Raw genomic sequence first — 25,114 nt, 5'->3', positions numbered from 1 at the left:
TTAGGAGGCAGAGGCAGGAGGATCGGGAATTCAAGGCCATCGCATAGTGAGTTCAAGACCAGCCTGGGCTACATAAGATCAGTTATCAAAAGATTTTTTTTTAAAAAAAATCAAAGGAAAAGAAAAATGTGTATAACTCACATAGCAAGTCTGTGGTCTCATGGGGCTTGGTACTCAGAACTGGTTTAAGTTAAATTTATTTTAGTAATTCACAAACTACTACAGATGGTGTTCAGATGGGCAGATGAAATCAAATTGGGCTGCTGCTGTTGTGGTGGGGCTGGGTGGGGACAGAGATGTCCATGGGGGTTCCTTAACCCTTTCAGGAGCCTGGGCTTTGTTGGTTAGTTCTAGGAGGTTCTGTGATGGCAAGAGGGCCATTGCAGTAGTCCCTGTAGAGTATGGTCTCTCCCAGTGTGGAAATTCCAGCTATGGGATACGTTTTCTAGCCCCTCCCTTCCTATTTTTAGTGAGTTGTTAAAGTCCAAGGACCAAGGCTGTAGCTTGAGTAGAGCGAATGGCCTAGCACACCCAAGGCTATGGGTTTGATTTCTAGTCTGCAAAAACAAACGCTGGCATGTGACATTGGCTGCTCACCTTGCTTGCCCAGCCGTGTCATCAGTGAAGACAGGGCAGGGGACATACTACTGGGGCCCAAGTAGGAGAATGTTTTGTTCCTTCCTTTATATTTCCTTGATATTCTTAGGGAGCAGAGGCGATGGGAGGCAGGAAAGCAGCTAGTATGTAATGGCTGGAACACAGTGGGCGCTGGAAAGATCGATGACCTTCCTCTGGCAGGCTCTTTCCCTCCTCAGCTGCAAGGGCAGGCACAAAGTTGCTACAGCCTTGAGCAATGGAATCACCTAAGGGTCACAAAGGAACAGGGTCACGGGAGGAGAGTGGGGGAACCTTTCAGGAGAGAAACCAAGTCCTGACTGCCTTGAGAATTATGTTGGCAGTTTCAGCTAAGATCCTAATAAGTCACAAGCATAGAGGGACCTGTTGTCCTGAGGCTGTCCTCTGGGATTTCACCTTTTAGGGGCAAGTCAGGCACCTGGCTGTGTGTTGCTAAGTGGTTGGCCACACATCTGGCTGGCTGAGGATGACAGTGGGCATCCTGAAAAGTGGGACCCTCAGAAAAGTGGTCCTGATACTTACGACCACCACAGAGGGCAACCAAGGACACTAACAGTCCTGCTGGCAGCCTCTTGATGTCATTCAGGAGCTACATAGCTGCATCCAGGTGTTTGCAGGCACCCCTGTCAGACACCCACCGGCTTTCTGAGCAGCCTCACTCGGTCTGTGGCCAGAAGCCAAAGCTGTTGGGACTTGTGCTTCCCTCCCAGAGTTCTGTCCAGCGGCACCCTGGCCCTCTCTATGACATGTGGAGTCGTTTCTTTTTCTTGTAAGCCATGGAAGTGTCCTGGCTCCTAGACTCTGCTTGGAGGTGGTAGGAGTGGGGGTGGGAGGGGGAGGGGAAAAAACCCTTTCCACCTTACTGCGAGGCAGCTGGAGAGTTGTCTGTCATCTGCTCTGCCTGCCGTTTGCTGGGAGTGGGAAAAATGTGGAAAAATTGGAGAAAGAAATCTCAGTCACACACATAATGCTCCTTTCTCCCAAGGTCTGGTAGCCCTGCCCATCCCTTTGCTCTGGAGTGGTGGGAGTGGGCGGGGTGGAGGTGGGGGCTGACTTTCCCCTTGTTTTCTGGAGTTGGGAGCTGCCCTTGGTTGGGGACTGGGGCTTGGTTGGTCTGGTCTGGGAAGCTGGAGCCAAACCCCTGTGCTGGGGCAGGTTGAGCTGGGGTTGAGGTTGGGCCTGGGTTGGGACTCAGAGCAGGGCCAGGCTGGAGGGGAAGCCACCGTGATGTCATTCAAGAGCTGCATAGCTGCAGGATGATAAGTGAAACCCAGGGGACCCAGCTGGCTGGGATTACAGACAGAGTTTGATCCCACAGGCTTCCTACAAGCCAGAGTGAGCTTGAGCCGAGAGGGGGAGAGAGAGAGCTAAAGTGGAGAGAGGGAGGGAGTGTGTGTGTGTGTGTGTGTGTGTGTGTGTGTGTGCAGGGCCAGTCAGCACTGGCTCCTCCCACCCCTGACAGTCCCAGGGAGCCTGAGGAGGACACTCAGCCTGAGAACTGTAGCCGGCTGGCCGGGCAGGAAATTACTTGAAACTTGAAGCAGAGGGGACAAATCAGAGTGTTCCCACAGCCTTTCTCAGCTTTGTACATAGGGTAAGTGCGGCTGTGCGGCTGTCTCTCTGTGTCCCCTGTGTAGCTCTCTGCTGGACCTGGGGTGGGGGCTTTCTGCCTGGAGCCCAGAGCCTCTCTGACCTGATACCCGGAGGGTGTCAACCTTGCTTGTTGTCCCCTCTGGAGACGCTCTCTGGGACATGATATGGCTGCAGCTTTTGGTGGAAAGGTTAGCTAGGTGGAGGAGCATGGTAGATCTGAGTTGTCTGGTCTCTCTGGGAAATGGTTCATCTTGAGTCGAATGGGGTGGGCAGAGAGAACGCCGTAGGAACCTACCATAGGTGGCTTGTAAAGTATCATTTGGGGGCACTCCCCTATTTTGAAGATGAAACTATGGGATTCCCCAGAGCTGACTTTAGTGCTCTTTTTCATGGCTTTCTCCCCATCTTCATTGGCCAGACTCTTAGCTACTCTGCTTTTTCTCTGGCCAGGGCTCTCGCTGAGTGCCCAGGCAGCATCCTGGCCTGGCAGAGGACTTGGTAGCTATTTTTACCATCCTGAATGTGCCTGGACTATGTGGTGCTCAGATAGGCGAGGGTGGGGAGTGGGTGCTTTAGGCTCTGGTTACAGCACCAGGCTGGGGAGTCAGGTGCCAGGACTTCTTCCTAGGACAAGACAGGAGGAGTCTGGCCAAGGAGATTCACATTTGTCCTGTAGACACCGCCTGATGTGTCACTAGGGTAGGTCATTTGCATTCTACGGAGGGTCCCTGCTTGGTAGAATCTACAATGAAAGTCACAGCCACCACCTCCCATTTCCTCCCTCTGGAGGGCATGGCATGAATCCAATTAGAATGGTTTGTGGGAGCAGTGCCTCAGGCCCTTCCTAAGGCAGGCCTGGGGACACATCTGTCACCATCACTGTACTAGACCCCATATATCGTATTGCCTTGAAGTTCTTGGTTTCCTATTAGAGCTGGAGTGCCGTCATCCTTCTCCTTCTCTTGGGTACCGTTATTCCAGTCATCTCCCTGTGAACCATCATGGAGTCAGGAACAGCGGTCATGGAGCCAGGTGTCAGTTTGACATGTCTTTCCTTGCCAAGTGACCTTCTGCTCCCCTGAGCCTGTGAGCATCACCCTCAGCCTATAAAGTAGGGGAGTGGATGCCTGTGGACCTTTTGGCTCTAAAAGTCTGAGGCTTTAAAAATGGCTTCCTTTTGCTTAGCCAACCCTGAGTTCCTCTGGGTCTGAATTCAGCTACCCCGAGTCTAGAGCAGAGGAACTGAACAGGAGCTACTGTTTTTCTCTTTTTCCAAAGTTGACTTCTCGACTTTATGGCCAGAAGTCCAGATGCTGTCTTTGGACTCTGGATCACCCACCTCCTCTTGACCTTTCTTTTGCTTCAGCAGGATGGGACAGCACCCCACCCTTCCTGGATCCATGGAGGTGGGTTTGTGTGTGACGCCCGTGAGGTTATTCACACAGAGGACAGAACTTTAACCTATGGAGAGACCACAGCAACCAAATTCTGTCCTCTCTTGCTTGTTTTCTATAAACATGAAGGGATCTGTCAAATGCATGCTGTTCAGGGTGATAAAAAGGACAGGGGTCTCTTTTTGCCACACCCAGGCTCATCTGTCCCCAACCTACAGGAACCCAAGGTCCCAAGCTTGTCTACATCATATTAATGGGCAGCTCACTAAGTGGACCTAGATCCCCTGACTGGTGCATGCCGGTGCCTTCTTTTTCAGGTTTTCCAGGCTGTGTCCCCTCTCTGGTTCCCTTCAGAGGTTTGGGTGTGGCCTTGCAACCTCTCATTCTGCTGGTCTTTAGGCCCCAGAGGTTGCTCATTTCTCTGTAGAAATTCCCAGAGTTCTCTTCAGCCTGAGTTGACATCCTCTTAGATGGCTGCAGATTTGAAGTTACCCAGGTAGAAGCCAGGCTGGCCACTGAGCCCAGGAGGTCCCTGCCACCCAGGCCAAGCCACTTTAGGAGCCCCTGATGTTGTTGGGCCATAGACAGTGCTTCTTCTTGGTCTCTTCAGTCTCCTGTAGGTTGGGTAAAGCTTTTGGGGTACTCTGGGCAGGAAGCTTCTAGATTGTCCAAATGCTTGCCTCCTGTCACTGTGGCCTCCTCTTTTACATGGAGCTTGTATTCTTCACACAAGTCCTGATTGTTGCATACCCCAGAAACAGCACCCCAAGTTTTAGATGAACATGTCTTCACTTGGGGCCCATTGGTAGACTTTAAAGTGCTCATTTCCTCCCTAACCTATAAGCAAAATGGATGTGCATTAAAAAAAATGTAGAATTTCATCAGATACCCCAAGATGTCCTTGGCTTAGGAAAGTGACTGTCCTCTGGCCTGTAGTGTGACTTGGGCAGTCTATTAGTTAGGCTATGCCTAAGTCAGGTCACTTGACCTATGCTGTGAAAGAGGAGGAATCCCTGCTTTATGAATGCTTTCACTGTGATATTTTTTAGGGAGGATCTTTTGGGGATGGCTTGGGGTCCACCTAGAACTCCTGATTGTCTACCGGGTTTTATGACAAAGACACTTGGCGATTGGCAGAATTATCCAAGTTTTTGGGGGCTTCTTAAATGTAAGGCAAGTAGGATTATGGGAGTCCCTGATATGTGCAGGTTGTATTCTCCACCGAGATATCCTATAGGTTTACATTGAACTCCAGTACATATAGATTCCATTCATATAGATCACATAGCATCTGGCACCATGTGGGTACCAGTGTTAGAGAGAGAAGCTAGAGACCCCTCTTTGGGAAATACTCAGATTCTTGGAGAAGACAGGCACAGTTGTGAGAAGTGACTGAGCAGTGTGTGTTGGCTTCACAGGGCAGATGAGTCTCAGGGCCAGTGGAAATGGCCTAACCCATGAGAGGCTCCAAAGAAGTTGCCGCTGGGTCTGAAAGAGGAGACCAAAGGGTCAGGAGCCTCAGGAACGGGGCAAGGAAGGGCCTTTGAGAATGAAGAACAGCATGTGCCGCACGCCAGAGAAGAGCACAGAAATAGCCCAGTGAGAATAGAGTAGAGGCTGTGCCGGGTGTTGAGGGCAGCAAAGAGGAGGACTGAGAGGCAAGCAGGGCCAGACGATAAAGGGTCTGGTGTGTCCATCAGGAGGGCTGGGCTTCACCCTCCGGTAAGGGAGCTTCTGGAAAATGGAAAGCAGAGAACAGAGGAAGGAGAGAGTGTGCTTGGGTGTGCCAGGCCTTGCTCCAGGGGCTTAGCTCTTGAATGCTGCCACTCAGCAAACGCTTGAGTAAGCATCCAGACCCTCACGTGCAGACTGGAGGCTGCTCCAAAGTGGCTTAAGTAGTTGATGCAAGCTGACAAGGCTGTTTTAAGGTAGGGGCTGTTTTTCTGAGTGAAGGGTGTGCCTGGTGTGGTGATGGAGGAAGGCATACTTTCCCTCCGTTCAGAGCCACATCACCGTGGCCCTCCTGGTCACTACCAGTCCCTGCTGCTGGTTACCACATGCTACCCATTCCATGCCTTGGCCCTAATCTTTAGCAGCTCCATGACTGGTCCACAGTCTGTGGAGAAAGGTGGAACACAGCCCAAGCTTGCTTCCCAGCTGCCTCTTGGCCCATCCTCACACACCACTCTTAATCTATCTTCCAGTGTTACTTTTCTTTCTTGAGACTCAATGTGTAGCCCAGGATAGCCCTAAACTCAACAACCTCCTGCCTCAGCTACCTGAGTGCTGAGACTAGTGCTGCACTATCACTGTGCTTCCTGTCTTACTTATAAGGGGTGCAGACTCCTCTGCACAAAACTCTATTTACCTCTAAACTTCCAGTGTCCAGGGTGGGCACAGTGCCTCTTCCACTTGGCACTGCATTGATTTTCTTACCCATCAGGTGGTCAATGCTACTTTGGGTAATGTTTTCCAATGAATCGTTATTTGTTTGACATGAACCCAAAGGACTTTTTAATCACTCAGGGCCCATCTTGAAACCATTCACAAATCATTCACTCTTCAGACACACCTGCTGGCTGCCCAGGTTGGGTTTCTCCTCTGGGGGTCCTCCTTACAAAGGGGGAGACTTTCTTAAAGCCAGTCAGGCCAGCACCTCATACTCGCCAAGGCTGGGCTGTCTGTCTCTATGGCTCAACAAATGCTATCTCCCTGCTGCACATTTGGGTCCAAATCTCAGATCCCAAAGCTACAAATAGCATGTTTACAGTGCTGAGGCCAGCCCTCGCTCAGGCCTCCCAGTCAGACTCCTTCAGACAGGCCCGAGGATCGACATTCCTAATAACCCCTGGAAGAGTCCTTATGAGCATCAGAATTAGAAAACACTCCCCAAACACTAGCTTAGCTTTAGCACTCTCCGTTCCTTTTTTCCTGTTCTGTGCATCAGACGGATGTACCTTGCCCTGTCTTTATCCTGGCCTGTGGTGGTACTGTCCTTAGTGCCTGGCGTATCTCCTCACAGGGTGCTGTTGGGAGGGAGCCTCAGCTCGTGGGTCCACATCCAAGTCAGCTGGGGATTTTCCTCAGATCTTTCCAAAACTATGACTCGCCCATCTGGATCCCTGCCCTAGAGGAGCAAGGGCCCCTTGGTGCATGCAACCAATTCCAGCATCCAGGGCTGAGTCCCTCTCCCAGGAGCTGCTAGAATGAGCAAGGAGAGAGAACCAGATGGCATGACTAGAGCAAGGCCTTGATTCCACTGTGAACTCTTCAACTGCCCGGAGAAATGGACGGGATACAACCTGTGACAGCAGAGGCCAGCCAGCCTGCTCTGGAGCCTGGGGGCTTACTGTCCAGGACTGATGGCAATCTGGGTATCTGGTATTACTAATCTTTCTAGTGTGTTGTCACCTGACCAGGACCCATGACCCTTACCAGTTAGACCCTTCTCTGCCAGCTCTCTTTGAGTCATGAACTCCTTCCTATTTCAGGTGGAGTTATTTGAAACACTTGTGTTGCTATGGGCCTTAGATGAGCTGAGTGTGGTGGCTTCTCAGTTAAGGAGCCGTAGTCCCCTCCCCGAAGCTCCCACAGGCCCCTCTTGTCCCCCTGCCATCGTTTTATCCCACCCCTATCCTCTGGTGTCTGCCTTTCTCTTTTGCCCTTCCTGCGTTGATGGATTGAAACCAGTCTTCAGAAGTGTTCCAGCTTCTTGTGGTCCTGCTAAATAGGTTTTAATGTGACTGTGGTGGGAAGAGGGAGCCGGAGAGTGTGTGTCCTGGCATGGGGGCTGACAGCACTGACCTGGACGTCCCTAAGAGGAGGAGGAAGCGTAAGAGCGCTCCACAGGTTGAGTAACTGCTTGCTGGGCCGTCAGTGAAGCCCTGCCGGGTAGGCCTGCATGTCCTTGCTTTTGCCCTTGTTACAAGGTAGAGGGCCACTCAGGGAAGGTTCTGTGGTAGCTGGAGGGTGGGGCCTCTTTGGCCAGCACTAGGCAGCCAGGAGCAACTGGCTCCCTCCTGGAGGACAAGAGATGTTTGCCTTCATTTATATTTAGCAAACAGTATTTAATTAAATAATTTACACCTCTTCGATTTTCTTCGTAAGACTCAGCGGCTTGACAGTTGATATTCCGGACGTTGCAGCGAACAATAGCTCAGTAGTAATGTGAGATGAGTTACATGGCAGAACAAGCTTAATATTGACATTTTCAAAATCAATGAAGAGCGAGGCCTGGCTAGGAGGGGAAAGGAGGAGCTGGGAGGGGCTGAGAGGTCAGGTGCTGAGGGTGAGAATCAGCCTGCGTGCTCCTGCCTGCCTTGGGGAACACTCTCCTTGTACAAACTCCTGGGTAGATGCTGGTATGGTCCAGATGTTCTCAGAATGGACCGTCATCAGTGGCTCTCATAGCTGAGTGAAGATGCTTCAGGGTAGGACAGGTGGGGCTGTGTAGAGCCTATAGAGGAACCCTGGCTAGAGAGATATGATAGATAGCATCTGCTCTGTACCCTCCATGGAGGGTCTGCATCTGTCTAGGCTCACAGGAGGGAAGGCAACTCTTCCTGCCTACTGGTCCAAGGGACCTACCTTCCAGAGACCACCTCAGAAATCCCTGGGAAGGGTAGCTCTTTGGTACTTGTCCCCTCTGGGTGCAGCCAGGAAATAGGGAGTCAGTTTTCAGAAAGACAGGGCCAGAGAGGGGCCAGAGAGGGAAGCCTCCTGGCCTGTACTTTACTCCTCTGGAGACACAGGCAAGGAAGACAGAGAGGCAGCCATCCAGGCTCCAGTTTCCTTTAGGAGTCTGGCCCAGGGTAGGCTGGTGGCATCCTCAGGCCGTAGCCCTGGGAGCCTGGGCTGTTGGGCAGAATTGCCCTGTGTTGTTTAGTTGCCGTGTAGGTTCTAAAGCCTCCGTGGGACCCGGGGACAGAGTTGTTGGTCTGTGGACCTGCAGGGCATGTGTGGAAGGTGTGGCTGTGCTGTCTAGCCAGCATCTCTGAGAACTCCTGAGTGGCATGTGGTGGCTGGTGGCCGGTGGCCTGTGGGCACAGGCACACCGATTGTGACATGCCTGTTCTGTGGTTGCCTGATCACTGCTTTCGGCCATAAGCTTCTGTAAGAGGGCTTGTTTTCAGTGGCTCTCATTTCTGGCCTGAGGGATAATTCTTGGGTATAGCAAGATCATTTGTATTTCTTGAAGTGTTTGTGGCTTTAAATTCAAATATTTATTTTGGATTAGTCCTGACTTTTATGTGTTCATTCCCCACCCCTCTCTGTCCCCCTCCCTCTCTCTTTCCCTCTTTTCCTTCTTCCCTCCCTTCCTCCGCCCCCTCACCCCCTGCCTTGAGTGCAAGTAAGTAATGTTAGAAAATAGTTGTGGAATCCAGATTTCATGTTCATTAAAGTAAATTAGTTCTCACCGAGAGCCTGGTTTTGACAGGTACCACATATTTTTAATGAGTTCTTTTGCCAATGTGTGCCTCTGTTTCTCCATCTTTCCTTGAGGCATAATCCTACTTGAGTTGAAGGACTTGCAATATGGCTTGTGTTAAGTGCCTGGTAGCATATCTCACACATGGAGATGGGCCCTGTATCCTAGCAGAACCTGGGGCTTGGACATGTACACAGAGCCTGCTTCCCACTGTGCTTCCCCACCTTCTGTGAGCATCTGGTGGGCACATCTTGCCAAGTTTGACTGACTGACTTCTATGGCGTGTGTATGACTGGGGGATCCTGGCTGGAGTTAGGGCGGTGTTCTTGTTTCCCTCCATCCTTTTGGGAAATGTCTTTTCCTCTGCCACCTAGGGTCTGGACTGGAGAGTCAGGAGGAGGCATGAGGGGGTGGGGGAAGTGGTGGGAGGGCTGGGGCTGGGCTGCTGACTCCTTAGGGTGTGAAGTCATTGAGTTGCCTGGGCGGGGGTGGGGCAGCCCTTGTTTCTGAGTCAGCCCTCTGGCCCTAGGCCACTCAACACTCACTTTTTCCTTTCAGAGAAAGTGTTACCCTTGAGGGGTGCCCAGAGCTACTCTGCAGACAAAAGACACCCCTAGGACTTCATACTGAAGATACTTCCACTACTGCTCTGGCCTAGCCCTAGCCCTTCCCTTGCCCTCCTCTGTAGGGACAGAACTTTTCCTGTTTGGCATGGGTACTGAAGTACTGAAGTCCAGCCTTCCCATTCAGGGAGCTGCAGGGATCGGAAGGCTTGTTTTGGGGCAGGGAGAGGTCCTCAGTCCCATTCTGATTCTCCTTCCTTTCCTTATTGGCCTAGATGTCCTGCACTAAGCCTGTTGATAACGGACTAGGGGTCCATGAGGATGGAACAGTGCTCTGGGGAAAATATGGAGAAACTTCTGGAAATGTGACAGTGGGCGGGAAGAATGACATTGTCTGAACTGTTCTGGCAAATTCTTTGTGTTGAGCTAAAGTGTGGAAGGCGAGGGCCAGTTTGTCTTAGCCTTAACTGTGACTCCCCAGCCCAACACTGAGGATGGGTGGATCCTGCCCAGGCCCCTAATACCCCTGATGCTCTCCAGCACCCCTCTATGAAGGGCCCCACCTCACCCCACCCCACCCCGCCCCAGGGAATGACTGGGTCTCTTGTATGTACCTCCATGTCTTACATGGCTTCCTGCTGTGCTCGGGGACTCTCCTTGGCTCCCCTGCTTGAAGGTTATCTTCAGGGGAGGTCTGGGTCTACATACTTAAACCTTCCATGTACTTCTATTTGAGGATATGCCTCATCTCCTGGCCTTTCTGCCTCTAGTCCAGGGGAGGACTCCTGGAATGGGAGTAGAGGAAACTTCCTGAATGGGTACTGTAGGGGCTGAGCAGGCTCAGGATTTCCCCTTTCAGTAATGAGTGGTGCTCATGGTAACAGAAGTCATGCCTTCTACTAGCTGACGTTTTACCATGATACCAGAGCAGGGTATCAACTTATTCAGCTGGAAGTGTACTGAGTTCAGTGAATAGGGACTGGTCTTCTGTGATTCAACATGATTCTATTACTGTCTCCATCTTATTTCATGTGTGTGTGTGTACATGTGTGCACATGTGCACATGGAGATCATCGGACAACACCGAGTGTCTCTTCCTCAGTCTCTCTCTACCTTATTATTTGAAACAGAGTCTTTCACTGGACTGGTAGTAACATGCCTGTTCAATTTCGTTGACCCAGGAATTCATCTATCTCTGGCTGTTTTGTTTTTAATGTGGGTTGAACTCAGCTCCTCATTCTTGTGCAAGGAATGCTTTACTCTAGCTGCTCACCCTCATATTAAAAGAAGGTTGCTAAGGCCCATGGAGTAATTTGTGCCTCTCTGGTTTGGAAGCTGGCAGTGTACCACAGCTGGGCACTGGCCTGGTACAGTCTGGTCAATCTTATGCTATACCTTGCTTGAAGCTGAGTGCAAGTGAGGACTCTCTCCAAAAACTTGGCCAGGGCCACTGGTGTACTTCCTCTTTGCCATCTGCAGGGTAGTAAGAAGAGGTTTGGGGTTCAGGGAATGGGGGTCTTTTAGCTCCTTTTTGGAAAATATAACCGATGATTGCTCCTGCTTTTTGCTGACATGTGCTGCCTGCTGTCTCCCTTGCTGTCCTTGCAGAAGTGGTAGGTCACACCCAAGGGCCATTGGATGGGAGCCTGTATGCCAAAGTGAAGAAGAAGGATTCTCTGAATGGCAGTTCGGGGCCTGTCACTACTGCACAGCCTGTTCTGTCAGCCACTCCCAACCACGTGGAACACACCCTGTCTGTGAGCAGCGACTCTGGGAACTCCACAGCCTCCACTAAGACAGACAAGACTGATGAGCCAGTCTCTGGGGCTACCACTGCCCCTGCTGCCCTAAGTCCTCAGGAGAAGAAAGAGCTGGATCGCCTACTAAGTGGCTTTGGTGTAGAACGAGAGAAGCAAGGCGCCATGTACCGGGCTCAGCAACTCAGATCCCACCCAGGTGGGGGCCCGACTGTGTCTTCCCCTGGCCGCCACATTGTCCCAGCCCAGGTTCATGTCAACGGTGGGGCCCTGGCGTCTGAGCGGGAGACGGACATTCTGGATGATGAGCTGCCCATCCAGGACGGGCAGAGTGGAGGCAGCATGGGCACGCTGTCCTCCCTGGATGGGGTCACCAACACCAGCGAAGGTGGCTACCCAGAGACCCTGTCCCCACTGACTAATGGTCTGGACAAACCCTATTCCACAGAACCTATGCTCAATGGTGGAGGCTACCCCTATGAGGCTGCCAACCGGGTGGTACCTGTTCACAGCAGTCACTCGGCCCCCATTCGACCCTCCTACTCTGCTCAGGAGGGTTTAGCTGGCTACCAGCGTGAGGGACCCTACCCAGCCTGGTCACAACAAGTGACCAGCACCCACTGTGGCTGTGACCCCAGTGGTCTATTCCGATCCCAGTCTTTTCCAGATGTGGAGCCCCAGCTGCCCCAAGCTCCAGCCCGTGGGGGCAGTAGCCGAGAGGCTGTCCAGAGGGGTCTGAATTCATGGCAGCAGCAGCAGCCCCACCCACCTCCCCACCAGCAGGAGAGATCCCCACTGCAGAGTCTTGCCCGCAGCAAGCCTAGCCCCCAGCTGTCAGCAGAGACCCCCATACCCGCTCTCCCAGAGTTCCCAAGGGCAGCATCCCAGCAGGAGATCGAGCAGTCCATCGAGGCACTCAATATGTTGATGCTGGACCTGGAACCAGCCTCCGCTGCTGTCCCTCTTCATAAGTCCCAGAGTGTTCCTGGGGCCTGGCCAGGGGCTTCCCCACTCTCTTCCCAGCCCCTCTTGGGGTCTTCCCGCCAGTCCCACCCACTGACCCAGTCCCGATCTGGCTATATCCCCAGTGGACATTCCCTGGGAACCCCGGAGCTGGTCTCTTCTGGCAGGTCTTATTCACCTTATGATTATCAGCTGCATCCAGCTGGATCCAACCAGAGTTTCCGTCCAAAAAGTCCAGCCTCTTCCACCTTCCTTCCAAGCCCTCATAGCTCTGCGGGGCATCAGGAGCCCCCAGCCTCCCTCCCTGGTCTCATCACTCAGCCCCAGCTCCCACCAAAGGAAACTACTTCAGATCCCTCCCGAACTCCAGAGGAAGAGCCGCTGAACCTGGAAGGGCTGGTAGCCCATCGGGTAGCAGGTAACAGCTTTGGAGGCCTGGGAAACCTCTCCCTATTCCCTATCCCCTCCCCTGTTTGGTCTCTGTTGTCTACTGGGGGAGAGGGAAAGACAAGCACAGCAGAGGCTAGGGGTTTTTGACAATACTGTTTCACCCTGGAGAGGTCTTTGGGAGTGTGCACCCAGCCATCCCTCCTGTAAAGATCATTTATTAGGCACCAAGCTAGGCATTGGGACTCAAAGAATAGTGTCTCTCCATGACTAGGGGACTTTGCAGTTTGGTCACGTAATAGGAAACCAGATGGTTTTAACAGAGGGCAAATTATGCAGTAACAGCAGAGCCAAGGTCTCAGTATAAAACTTACTACCTACGTCAATCATGGGAGGCTTTCTGGAGGCAGTGACTTGAGGGATCGACGTTTTAAGCAGAAAGGAGACTCTGCCACTGTTAAAATGTTCACTGTCCCCAAAGTTCAGGGCCTTGGGACAGTTGTTGAGAAGTGGGGGAGGGGAAAGGATTTTAGGTCTAAGCTCATCTCAAGAGTCCTGTGAGAATGCCTTGAAACAGTGGGGCTCTGTCTGATGTTCACCATGATGGGTACATCAGGAGTCTTGTCCTTGGTAAGCCTAAGATCTTCCTTGCTCAGCTGTTCTGTAAGTTCTTGTTAAGTCCTACTCTCTATGGGCGATGCCAGAGAGCGATCTGCAGAGGAAGCTGCTGGGGGAAAGGCCAGGGAAGAGCCAGTGGTGAGGAGCCAGGTCGTGAGGGACAACTGTACAAAACCCAATAGAGGTCTCACTTCTGCTCACAGCCAGAGTGTGTAGGAAATTTAAAAAAATATAATAAAATGGTTGCCTTGGTTGTGAAGGGAAACCCAGACAAGGATGGCCTAGAGACTGTGTTAGTAAGGTGAGTCTTGAGCTCAGCCTGGCTGCTGACAGGGTGGGGTATCTTGAGGAAGAAGAGGAAGCCAGCCATCTGCCTCTGTCCTCAGCAACTTTTCCTAAATTTAGGGGCAGCTGAGTCACCATGCCAGCTGCAAGGCAGGAGGTGACGCCCTCCCTGGAAAGGATAGATGTTGGTTTGAGGATGCAGTTCAGCAAACCAGTTGCTCTTGGGTTGGGCCCAAGGCTGGGTATGGGGGTGGGAACACCCTCCTCCTGAACTTCAGCATGAGGAACCCGTTCCCCGACACCTCCCTGGTTGCACTCTGTGACAGCTTTTAGTGGGACATAGTGGAAGTATTTATACCATAAAAAGTGGCCGTTGGGGCCTTGCCTCCATGGAGAGCTGTTTTTTTCAGGCTGATAGCTTTGCTTTACTAGAGCCTCAAAGTCTGAGGCCTGTATCTCTGTGTCTCTGGGGCAGAGTACTCAGTGTGGTGGTCCAGATGGGGTATCTGACTTAGGCTACCCTCTTGCTCACTCTGTCAGCAGCAATTGTCTCCTACCAGCTTTACTTCGGAGAGAGAAAGGCCACCCAAGCTCCTCAATGTGTCATTCTCCCAGTGTTTATACAGCAATGGCAGACTCTGACATTGTCTGGGACAGTGACACCCCAGTGTAATGATGAGCAGATCCAGGAGACTTCTGGACAGAAGGGGCAGGATGGATTTGCTACCCCTTCTGGAACCCTGCCCCATATCTTGCTAATAGCCTTGGAGGAGGGCCATCTTGGAGTGGGTCTCTGTTCTGGCTCTCTCTCCTCCCAGCTTCTGAAAGCTTCACTGCCCACTTCTGTATTTTGTAGCCACTCAGGTGTTGGTTGCCTTGAAGTCACCGTGAGGAAGAAGAATATTGTTGGCACCTTGTCTCTGTTCCCTTACCTTGTTACCAATCTCCATCAACTATGAGTGACTCGGCCAGGAAATAAGCTGGGCTGCACAAAGGGGGCAGTTTATCTGGTCACCGAGGCTATACAATTCCTCTTTTGGTCCATGCACTGTAGGAACAGGTTTCTTGTGCTGGAAGGGTCTGCTTTCACAGTATCCTGATCATTCTTTTAGTGACTCTTCATTTGCTTATGTAAGTAAAGGCCCAGGAAGAACCAATGTGTAGAACAGTCTGGGAGCCAGGGTGAATAGACATCCAGCACACTGGATCTCTTGGCTTCTTTTACATTCTGCTGCCAGGAGCTGAAGCGTGAGAATCCATTGAGTTACCTGGGAAGCTCAGATCGGGAGAGCCTCCCTAAGGCCATGACCTTGACCTGGTTTCTCCTGTGGTTTACTCTTCCCATCTTCATTCTGCTCCTTGGCTGGTCTCCATGCCCCAGTACTGTGTCCTGATTCGTTGCATGTGGGCCCAGCCACCCCTCCTGTCTTTCCATGTGAAGCTCTGAGAATGCAGTAGCAGTTTCTTTAACTAGAAACCTGTAGTGCAAACAAAATAAAGACAGTCATCCGCTGTCACCACTGTCATCTGACATTGGATTGGATCGCCCTGCCGGGGCAGTAAGAGGAAAAGAAGGAATTAAGGATCTGAGGTGGTGGTGGGGGCTTGTCCAAGTGAGGTATCTCATGCTACTGACTCTGTGATTGGTTGGATCTATATCTAGTGCCTCTAGAGGTGGAGATTTCAGCACATATTAGAAGACAGATGCATTTCTTATCCTTAAGGAGTCAGGTTTAGGAGAGAGGCGAGAGCTAGAATTTTAGGATGAAGTTATCTGTAATAAGAACTCAGTGGTGAATGCTTGCCTAGCAAGCACAAGGCTCTGGGTTTGGTCTTCAGCTCTTGGGGTGGGGGTGGGGAATAAAAGAATTATGGAAACAAGTCCATGAGAGAGAAATGGAGAGATGATTACTGTCTAGAGATGTTAGTGGAGTGGAGTATGGCATACAGTTCAGTCATGATGAGTTATAGTCTTGAAAGTGAGTTTTCTGGATGGAGTGGCTTCACCGTCGGCAGAAGGCATGTTTGCAGAATGGTGAGTGGTTACAGAACAGGAAGGGCAGCTGTCATCCTGCCTTAGGATGCTCTTAAATTTCAGACAGAGGTACTTGGATGTGTTGAGCACGACATAAGAAATCATGAGGTAGTTTAGTCTGGAGAATGATCCGTGATCAGAATGGTAGTTCTGGAGATGTGTCTGGCGAGCCCTAGCAGGAAGGCAGCAAAGCAGGACGACTTTGATCTGGAAGATGCTAGGTGCTTATCAGATGGCCCTGGTGGTGGAGTCTTGGATTAGAGTACCAACTTCAGGCATGATTGAGACTAGATGATGCACAGCCAATGGCTTACAGATAGACCAATGTGGAGAGGTATATTCAGGATGTATATTCAGGCAGTAGTTCTCAACCTGTTGGTTGTGACCCCTTTGGGAGATTGAATGACCCTTTAACATGGTTGTATTATCAGATATCCCACGTATCAGAAGATATTTACATTACAATTTCTAACAGTAGCAGAATGATAGGAAGTAGCAATGAAAATAATCTTATGGTTGAGGGATTGCCACAACATGAAGAACTGTATTAAAGAATTGTAGTATTAGAAAGGTTGAGAACAACTGGTCTACGGCTTTGTGAACAGAAGAGTTCAGACCCTTAACGCAGGGTGAGATAGAAGAGGCTGATGTGACAGGAAGTAACTGCAGGATTCAGTTTGAGATGAGGGAGGCTTTCCAGGTAGAGCTGCATGATTTGAAAAGCTGTAGATTCCAGAGTCATCTCCCAAGGGTGGAGGTTAATGCTATGAACTTGGAGAAGGTCTGTGTGAGGGGAATGGAGAGAGAGAGGACTCAGGAAAGGGCCCACAAGGGAAGCAAAGGTGTAGCAGGACCTAAGTATGACTGCTCAGGATGGTGACAGGAGCCTGGTGCAGTGTGTCTTTCAAAGTCAAGATGGGAAAGGAGAGAGGGTGAGGGTGAGATCATGGGGTGGGGTGTGGGGAGAGAAACCCATCCAGGCTGGCCAATTAGGTAGACTGGGGATTTTCAAAGGCATATTTTCAGTTGAGTGCTGGTGACAGAAGCCAGGCCATGAACGATCAGGAGGGGGTGGAAGAGAAGTGAAGACAGCTTGGCAGCTACTCTCTGGAGTGGCTTTATGATAAAGGGGGATGGGGCGGGGGTGGTTGCTGAGGTGTGGAGCAAGGCATCGGAAGCTGCCTGTAATGGTCGGTGTCATGAGAATGCTTTTAGGTAGAGATGGGGGAGGGGCTGAAGGTGGACGTAGGCAAGGGAAGAGATAAGAGAGAGAGAATGTTGCGCAGAAGAGGGGCCTGGGAGCCCAGTGAGCATTGAGGCTCATCTAAAAGTCTGGATACTTCTTCACAAAACCAAGGAGGGTGGAGAAAAATGGGATGGAAACCTGGCATCGAGCATTAGGGCTTGAGTTGAGAAACAGCTTTTACAGTTCATTCTGCATTCAAGGCTGAGATCGATCAAGGCCCACACAGTTCATCTTTCAACGAGAGCTTTAATCTGAGCTGATTGGTAGTCTAGGATCTTGGAAAATATAAACCAGAAATAAAGCCTTTACCCTCATGGCAGAGTGGGCCACTAAAGTCTTATAACATTCTAAGTGGAAGGCTAAATGCCTTAGAGAGAAAGCAGAGAGTGCCAGAGGGAAGAGGAAGATGAGCAGGAGCTTGGGATGGTTGGGGTAGCCTTCACTGGGCATCGAGGGGCTGCGTTATCTGGAGCAGCCTGTGCAAAGCCCCCGAGGCATGAATGTGCTTCCAGTGGCTACAGCAGGGCAGCCCACATGAGCTCTTAGAGGTAATGGAAATGAAGCAAGCTTAAATTTGCTCTGGCAGGTGATCCTAAGCACTCGGAGTTTTCGTGTGTGTGTGTGTGTGTGTGTGTGTGTGTGTGTGTGTGCGCGCGCGCGCTCTGAGAAACCTTAGAAAAGATTTGATCCAAACAGTGACATCACCTGGCTTCTTCTAAATGATCTGTGTGGCCAAGATGGGAGGAGGGAGGCCATTTCAGAGGTGGCTGCTATTGATCAGCACGGAAGCACGGAGATGGGAGGAAGATGGTAGACTGAGAGGTTCAGCTGGGAAGATTTACTAACCAGCTAGACGTGGAACGTAAGAGGAAAAGAAAAGAACAAAGGCAGGTCTCCATCCTGAACAGCTAAATAATAGAGGTGTTCCTGGATGGCGTGAGAACATGGGAGGAGCTGGCTTAGAGGGAATTCAGTGTGAGGTGCCCATGAGGCATCTGAGAAGGTCAGATTCTAACAGCCAGTGACTCAGGGAAGAGCTTGGAGCTTAGCAAGGCTGGGGGCAAGCAACCAGGCTAGTGTGATCGAGGTACAAAGGGCTGAGGGATACAGGGGGTGTGACCTTGGGTCCCAGATTGGTAGGCTGTCCTGGGTTTAGAAGGGGTGGGTGGCCTTGAGAGAAGAGGGGGCTTTTGGATGGTGTAGGGTGACTGACATGAGGACTAATGGGACTCCAGGCCCCAGACTGTCTGCCACCTCCTCTCTCTACTGGGGCTGGAAGGTAAAGCCACCTGCCCTTCAGAGGAGCAGAGGTCCTGTACCACCCTGTCTTCTTGTCTCCCTCCTTTCCTACCTCCCTCCAATGTGTGGCCCAATCCTGGAGTCAGAACAATGACTAATCCTGATTTTTTTCTTTTCTTTTTTTTTTTTTGTTCTGTTTCGTGTTGTTTAATGCCTTGTCCCCTTGCATTCTCAATGTGTTCTGTGTCCACCTGTCCCCTGTGCCATTGGTGGGTGTTCTCTCTGCCTGGTGCCTCCCCTTCCTGCCGGCTCCCCTGGGGTATGGGTGGACAGTGTATAATGCCAGACTGCAGGACCTGAGGCAGAGTGGCAGCTCTCGACCCTCTCTCCACCGGCTCCGATCTGCCTCCCTCTCTGGTGGGTTCCTCCTCCTCCAAAGCTCTGGACCCTTGCTTTAACTCCCAGCTTCTCTCCCATTCTCTTCCCCATAAGAATCCTTCCAAACCTCTCTCCTCCTTTCTTTCCTGCCTTCCCTCCTCCCCTAGGCCCTCCCTCCCTTCTGCTTGGCTGAAGGCCTGATGCTTTTAGCTTGGCCTTGCCTGTTGAGCACAGGCTCGGAAGCAATTAGGGGACCTTTCAGAGTGCCCTGTGGAAGATGTCGGTCTTTCCACTGAGGTGTCCAATGAGGGTCCCAGCTGCTTATCCTCAGCCACCCCAGATGGGATGGCTTGGGCCAAGACTCGGAAGGAGCCAGACTATGTTTTCCCTGGGACCACTACATGTAAGACAGGAAGAGGTGTCCCAATACCTCTTTTGCTACACAATACCCCTCTGATGCTAGGACCGGAGGCCTGCACCCTGCCTGTGCCTGACTGTGACTTTGGTCAAGTGTCTCGACTATTTAGCGCCCACATCCCCAGTCTGGAAAGCCCTGCCTTGCGTTTGTGGCATTGTGCTTCGACACGCTATAGATGTGGTGGTCCTACATCAAGTTCCTGTTAGCTGATTCCAGGACTATGTCCACTAGTGTCCCCAGCCTCTGCCAGAAATGCCTTTTCTGCTCATTCCTACCTTTGAAGGCCAGTATCAGGGAAGAGACCATGTACCCACGTTACCCCAATGCCAAGGCCTTAAGCAGTTCTAGGCAAAAGGGGGTCTCCACTCCTGATAGCAGTGTAATGTCTGTTGTTGCCCCATGGGTCCTTCAGTACCAGTCTACAGATATTCAGGAGATGGCTTTGGCATCTTGTCCCTCCCTCTCCTTTCTTCTCCCTCTGCTTTTTCTTGGCCCAGCAGTGAGGAGTGGAGTGTAAGCTGGTCTGGGGCTCTATTCAGGTTCTGGGCAGTAGACCCGTCCCGAGGGGAGCTGGCATGGCTTGCCCTAGAGCTGCTGGTCTTCTCTTGTGTGGCTTTCTAGTGCCCTGGCCCAGCAGGTGGCTTCCATCCTGGATCCTTACTTCTGGAGCCCTGGGCACGGAGCCGGATACCCAGTCCTACCACCCGGAGCTGAGGAATCCAGTCTTTTGGAAATTGGAAGACTGGAAGGAAGAGTTGGGTCTGCGAGGGTGGGGGTGATCAGTATGTGGGTCCATGGGAGAGGCCTCTGCTCTGACTGTGTGGTGCTGTGTGACTCTGGGTGATTCTCCGTGTGACTCTGAAAGAGTGGTTTGTCAAAGTGTTGGAGCGGGTATGTGTATTAGTATGTGAATAGCTCTATATCTCTAAATAGAGATGTGTAATCATATGCATGCTATCTGTTCTAAGACACGTTGGGCAGAGAACTGTCCCTCTAGTCGTGGAGGCAGTGAGGGCAGGGGCTGACTATACAGTGCTCCTAGGTGTGTGTGGCAGCTATCAGGCCACGATGACTCTCTGTCTAAATAAGGTAGGGGACGATCTGGTGCCAGACCCACATAAAATAGCTCTTAGAGAACAACACCAGACTGACAGGGGCATCCTGAGCTCAAAGGTCACCTCCTCACCATCAGAGCATCCCACTTCTCTGTACTCAGCAGCCTGGTGGGGAGAACCTTCCAGAGTCCTTTGTTGGCTTCACTTTTCCTCCTTAGCTTCCTCTATCCCTAAGGCCTACTATAGGGGAAGTTAGGGACCAACCAGATCACTTGTTCTGTGGCCCTTCTTGTGGGGCTAAGAAACACACTCTCTGTCTCTGTGTCTGTGTCTGTCTGTCTCTCCCTCTGTCTCTGTGTCTCTGTGTCTGTCTCATTCTCTGTCTCTGTCTCTCTGTCTCTCTTTCTCTGTCTCTCTCTCTGTGTCTCTGTGTGTGTGCGCGCGCGTGTGCGCATGTGGTTCTGTCTGTATCCATGTGGTAAACAAAGGATTAGAGAGAAAGAATAGCCAGGAGATAAAGTCCCCAGTGAAGGCCTGCATATGGAGCAGGCCCTCTTTTGGTATTCAGTTAGTTTTGGGGATATAAGAGGGCTGTTTTCTCCTTATTTCTGTCTCTATACCTTTCTCTCTATCTCTCTGCTTCTTCCCTGCCTCTCTCTGTGTGTCTCTATTTTTGTTTCTCTCTCTCTTCTCTGTCTCTTTCTGTCTCTCTGTCTTTCTCTTTCTCTGCCCCTGGTTGTCAGCTGGTGTCCAGAGTCACCAATTGGCTGAGGAACAATGAGGCTCTCTTCTCTCCCCTTTACTGTGTCAGGCTTCCTCTCATAGAAAGAGACTAAAGAGAGGGACCATAGCTCTCCAAGCACTCTGGGTTAACGATGGGCTTGCCAAAGGGGACAACAGTGAGCCACTGTGTTCCAAGACTGCGTCCCTGACTGGCTGCCGGTGACATGGACCACTCTCTGGGAATGGTCAGTCTTTTGGCAGTGGAATGTGTATGTGGGGTCTTTCCTTTTCTTCAAGGGCAAACTTTGTCCTGCACTCCCCTCACACTTTGGAGATCACTTGGTCCATCCCCCTGCCTCAGGTCAGAGCATATTCCCATGTGCCATCCTGGCAGTGACAGGGAAGGGAGCTGAAAAAATTCAACTATACATGCTATCAGGTAGCTGACCACTCCTTCTGGTGACCCAGCACACCTCAGGCTGGGTCCTTACTCTACTGTTGCCTTCTATGGACCTGGGCTTGGGGGCAGTGCCAGGAAAGGATGGATGAGAATGTCCTGTCTCCCCACTCTAGGAGGGTGACTGCAACAGAAACAGACCTCCTTTTCAAAAGCCAGCACGGGACCCCGAACAAGGAAGTGACTGCTCTTGAAAAAGCAGAGGGGTTGCCAGAGACTGGTGGTGTCGGTCGGGTGAGGGGTGCCCCTGGAACTGAAGGCAACTCTCACATGGTTCCTTCCGCCTTGGGTCTGAACTCGGCTCTACCTCCAGAGCATTTGTCAGTTGTTCCTTTGTCACAACATTATTAGAGAAGCAATGTCTGTGTCTGCTTCTCTCTAATGTTTCTGCCAGGAATAAACCAAGAAGGAGGGCCAGGGCTGGTCCACACTTCCCAGAGGCCTGCGCTGGGCAGGGCCTGCTTGGGGGGAAGAGGAGCAGGATTGAAGCCAGAGGCTGCTTGAGTTCTGGGAGCTTAGTGTTGCTGGCAGAGTCTGGTGTGGCTGCAGTTGTCCAGAGCCACACCCTCTCTTTACTCTCTGTAGATGTCCCTGGCAGTCCCTCCTCAGGACTGACATACCCTCTATTTTTCTTTTCTGGAAATCAGGGCATTCTGAGGGTAGGGGCTTGTTTGCTTTGAGAAAGTTTGGGACAGACAGGATGAAGTCCGTCTTGGTTTTCACTGTGCAGGTAGGAAAGCTGCCTCTGGGTAACAGCACAAATTGGAGACTCTGGTGTGCCTTCTGCCTTCTGCTTCTAATGTGTACCACCGGCAGCTGGTCTTGCTATCCTCTGTCAGCCCCCCAGGGCCTCTATCACAGAGCACGTGCATGGGCATCACAGTAACTGTGTGTGAATGAAGTGGTTCTGCCCCAGCACTTTGCTGTTCACATTAAGCAGGAAGAAGGCTTCCTGGGCAGTGCAGGCCATGGCAACCATGTGGCTGTGGCAAACGAGGGGTTGGGGACCACCTGGGCTGTGCAGATTCCTTTATAGAGGATGAGAGGGGATTCAGCCTCCCTAAGGGTGAGCCCTACTGGATTGTCTTGGCTATGTTCCTAAAGGCCAGCACTGCATGTGAGTGTTTATACATGTATGTGTACATGCACACACTCCTTCTTGTGACTAAGGACAGGGTCCCAGAGGTGTGTTCATGTCCCGTGCTCATGTGACCTCAGCCCCTTTGTTAGTGCTGGTGTCAATGATGACATCGATGAGACTTGAAAATAATCAGGCCTAGGATCCCACCCTCAGGGTTGGGCCTTGGCTCCCGAGACCTGGGAAGTCAGTATTCTAGGATTCTGGGAGCCAGCACAGTGCAATAATGGATTCCATGCCTTGGGCCAGCTGTAGGGAGAGAAGATGGAGAGGAGGCAGGGTGAGGCTAACATGGGCAGCCTTTGTGGTGAGCTGAACAGGAAGTGAGGAAGTGGGGACAGGAAGACGGAGCCCTTTGTTCATCTTTGCTTGCCCTCTGCCAGGATAGGGTATGGTGGGAGTCTACCATGGCCACAGCCACCATGGGTTGATGAGCAAGAGGAGCAGCTGTAGGGGGAGTTGGTTAGAGGTTTCAGGGGTGCGCTGGATAAGAGCCAGGGAACTCCTGAGATCAGATCCACCACAGAAGCCTGTTGTGGTTGAAGACTCCAGAGTGTGATTTGGTCATTCCTTTGTTTTCCACTGGGAGCACCATGTGCAAGATGATGCAGTTTAGTCCTTTCCAAAAGCCCTTCCCAAAGGCTCCATGTTGCTTGTTGGTTGATGTAGTTGCCTTGGAGACCTTCCCTTCCCTCCTCTGGAAGTTCTGGCCTTCTGCCTCTGGGGGCTGGAAGGAGCTGACATCTGTTTCTTGTATCAGTCCTTTGTGCTCTCCGTCCAAATCCTATGCAGGGTAGAGACTCCTCTTAAAGGCAGAGGCCAAGCTAAGTAAGTCCCCCCGCCACCCACTGGAGGACATTTAGGATTTGAATTGAGTTGGGGACAGGAAGACATGGTGAAGGGGATTGAGGGGATGTGGCCCACTCCAGCTTAGCCCCCAGCCGAGGTGCTGCCTTTGTGTTTGGGGGTGTTAGGTGGGATTACATCATTCTTTATTCTACTGATTGCTTTCCGTACCCTGCCCTTCCTCCCAGGGGTTCAGGCTCGGGAGAGGCAGCCTGCAGAGCCCCCAGCCCCACTCCGGAGGCGGGCAGCCAGTGATGGACAGTATGAGAACCAGTCTCCGGAGGCCATATCCCCCCGTAGTCCTGGGGTCCGCTCCCCCGTCCAGTGCGTCTCCCCTGAGCTGGCTCTTACCATTGCCCTCAATCCAGGAGGGCGCCCCAAAGAGGTGAGTCCTTGAATAGATGAGTCCAGGAGGCACAGCAGGGAGCAGAGTCCGTGGAACATTCCCAGGAGCTTGAGAGTCAACTGCTATTACCCCTTGAGTGATTCCTCCCTCCCTGGTCCTTGCCCAAGGTATCCTCTCTTCAATAGCATTTGTACCCCAACATTTTGCTTTAACACCGAAACTAAAAGTCCCTTCTTGATTCAAAGAAAGAAAATTCTTTAGGAGGTGACAAGCATCATGGGGTGGCATATGGTACTCCCAAGACTTAAAGTCCCAAAGTGGGTCAGGTAGACTGGCAAACATCTTTTTGAGCCTTTGAAAAATAAGGCTCTTTTTAGGACGTTTAATTTTGTGCCCAAATCATTCCATTGCTGAGAAATTTCAGTAGTCAGAGACAGTGGGCCTTGAACTTCCATGGCAGAAGAACTGACAAGGAGTTTGTTTAACCCTTACATTTCCAAATGCCTCTGCAGAGACTCCAGCATAACAGATCTATTACAGGACCAAGGAGTGTGCATTTTGAAATAGCCTGACTCACTTACAACTTCGTGCCTAGGGCATTGTTCTGCAGAGGCAAGGCCCTTTTCTGTGACCTTTTCTGAAGCAGTTCTGCCTGAGCTTTAGTGTGGACTTGCAAACAGCCACTCCCTTCTTAGCCACCGATAAGGATTTGTTGAGACAGTGAGTGGCCAGCATTTGGGCTTACCTGGGTGAGGGAGAGAGTCAAGCTGGAGAGCGAATATGTGGGCAGCCAAACCTGCTGCCCTCATGCCCAGGATCACCTGAAGAGGAACCTCTCCTCAGGGCTTCCTTCTCTTGCCCCCTCTGTTCTCCCGGCAGCCCCATTTGCATAGCTACAAGGAGGCCTTTGAGGAGATGGAGGGGACCTCCCCAAGCAGCCCGCCACCCAGTGTGGGTAAGAGCACCTGCTAAGCCTATTTTTCCCATGTCCTCTTCAACATTTCCTCATTAGTCTGTGTGATTGTCCCAGGTGTGGAGTTGTGGGGAGAGTCAGTGGAGGGGGGAGGGGCTGGAACTGATAGCTTTTCACTCCACAGCCCACCCCAATCTACTCTATCACTCTGTGTCCTCTACTGTCTACTCTCAACCTAAGGATGAGACCGCCAAGGACTTAGCATCCAGAATGTTTGACTGCAGGTCCTGACTCTATATTATGGAGCTTTCTGTGTAGACTGACTCAGTTTTCCCATGCAATACTAGTAAGAAATCCTCTCCCACCAGGACCATTGCTGCTTGTCCTCACTCTTGTTTCTGATGCCCTGCCTGTCTGCATCCAGGCACCTTCATCTCGGGCACCCTGTGTCACTTGTACTCTCATACACATATTTGCTCTTTCACACAATCCTTGACCTCCCAGAAGGGAATTTAGTTTTGCATTTCCAGTGTATTCACTGGAGCACTGGAGAGGCTGGTCCCTGAAGGACAGACAGAGAGGACTGCTACATGTGCAATATGTTGGTTGGTCAGTGTTTCTTTCTGTAGGGGAAGTACCTTAAAAGGATGTGATAGGGTCTTACCAGGTGGTAAGGGATACAAGACCCTACAGAAA

At 51.4% G+C, this 25,114-nt stretch overlaps 1 protein-coding gene across 3 annotated transcripts in view; it reads left to right on the top strand.

Annotated features, from left to right (window-relative positions):
* Tns1 (tensin 1) overlaps positions 1-25,114 on the top strand; it is a 158,163-nt gene that overhangs the window by 102,124 nt on the left and 30,925 nt on the right. For all 3 annotated transcript variants that reach the window (XM_028760681.1, XM_028760679.1, XM_028760680.1), the window contains 3 exons: positions 11,223-12,752; positions 23,348-23,544; positions 24,385-24,460. In XM_028760681.1, coding sequence (XP_028616514.1) covers positions 11,223-12,752; positions 23,348-23,544; positions 24,385-24,460 — 1,803 coding nt within the window. The remainder of the gene's footprint in view (positions 1-11,222; positions 12,753-23,347; positions 23,545-24,384; positions 24,461-25,114) is intronic.

Source organism: Grammomys surdaster, unplaced genomic scaffold (genome assembly GCF_004785775.1).
Source record: "Grammomys surdaster isolate TR1022 unplaced genomic scaffold, NIH_TR_1.0 126546, whole genome shotgun sequence".
Classification (NCBI taxonomy): Eukaryota; Metazoa; Chordata; class Mammalia; order Rodentia; family Muridae; genus Grammomys; species Grammomys surdaster.
Note: the sequence above shows the minus strand (reverse complement) of the source record. Positions and strands in the feature narration are given on the sequence as shown.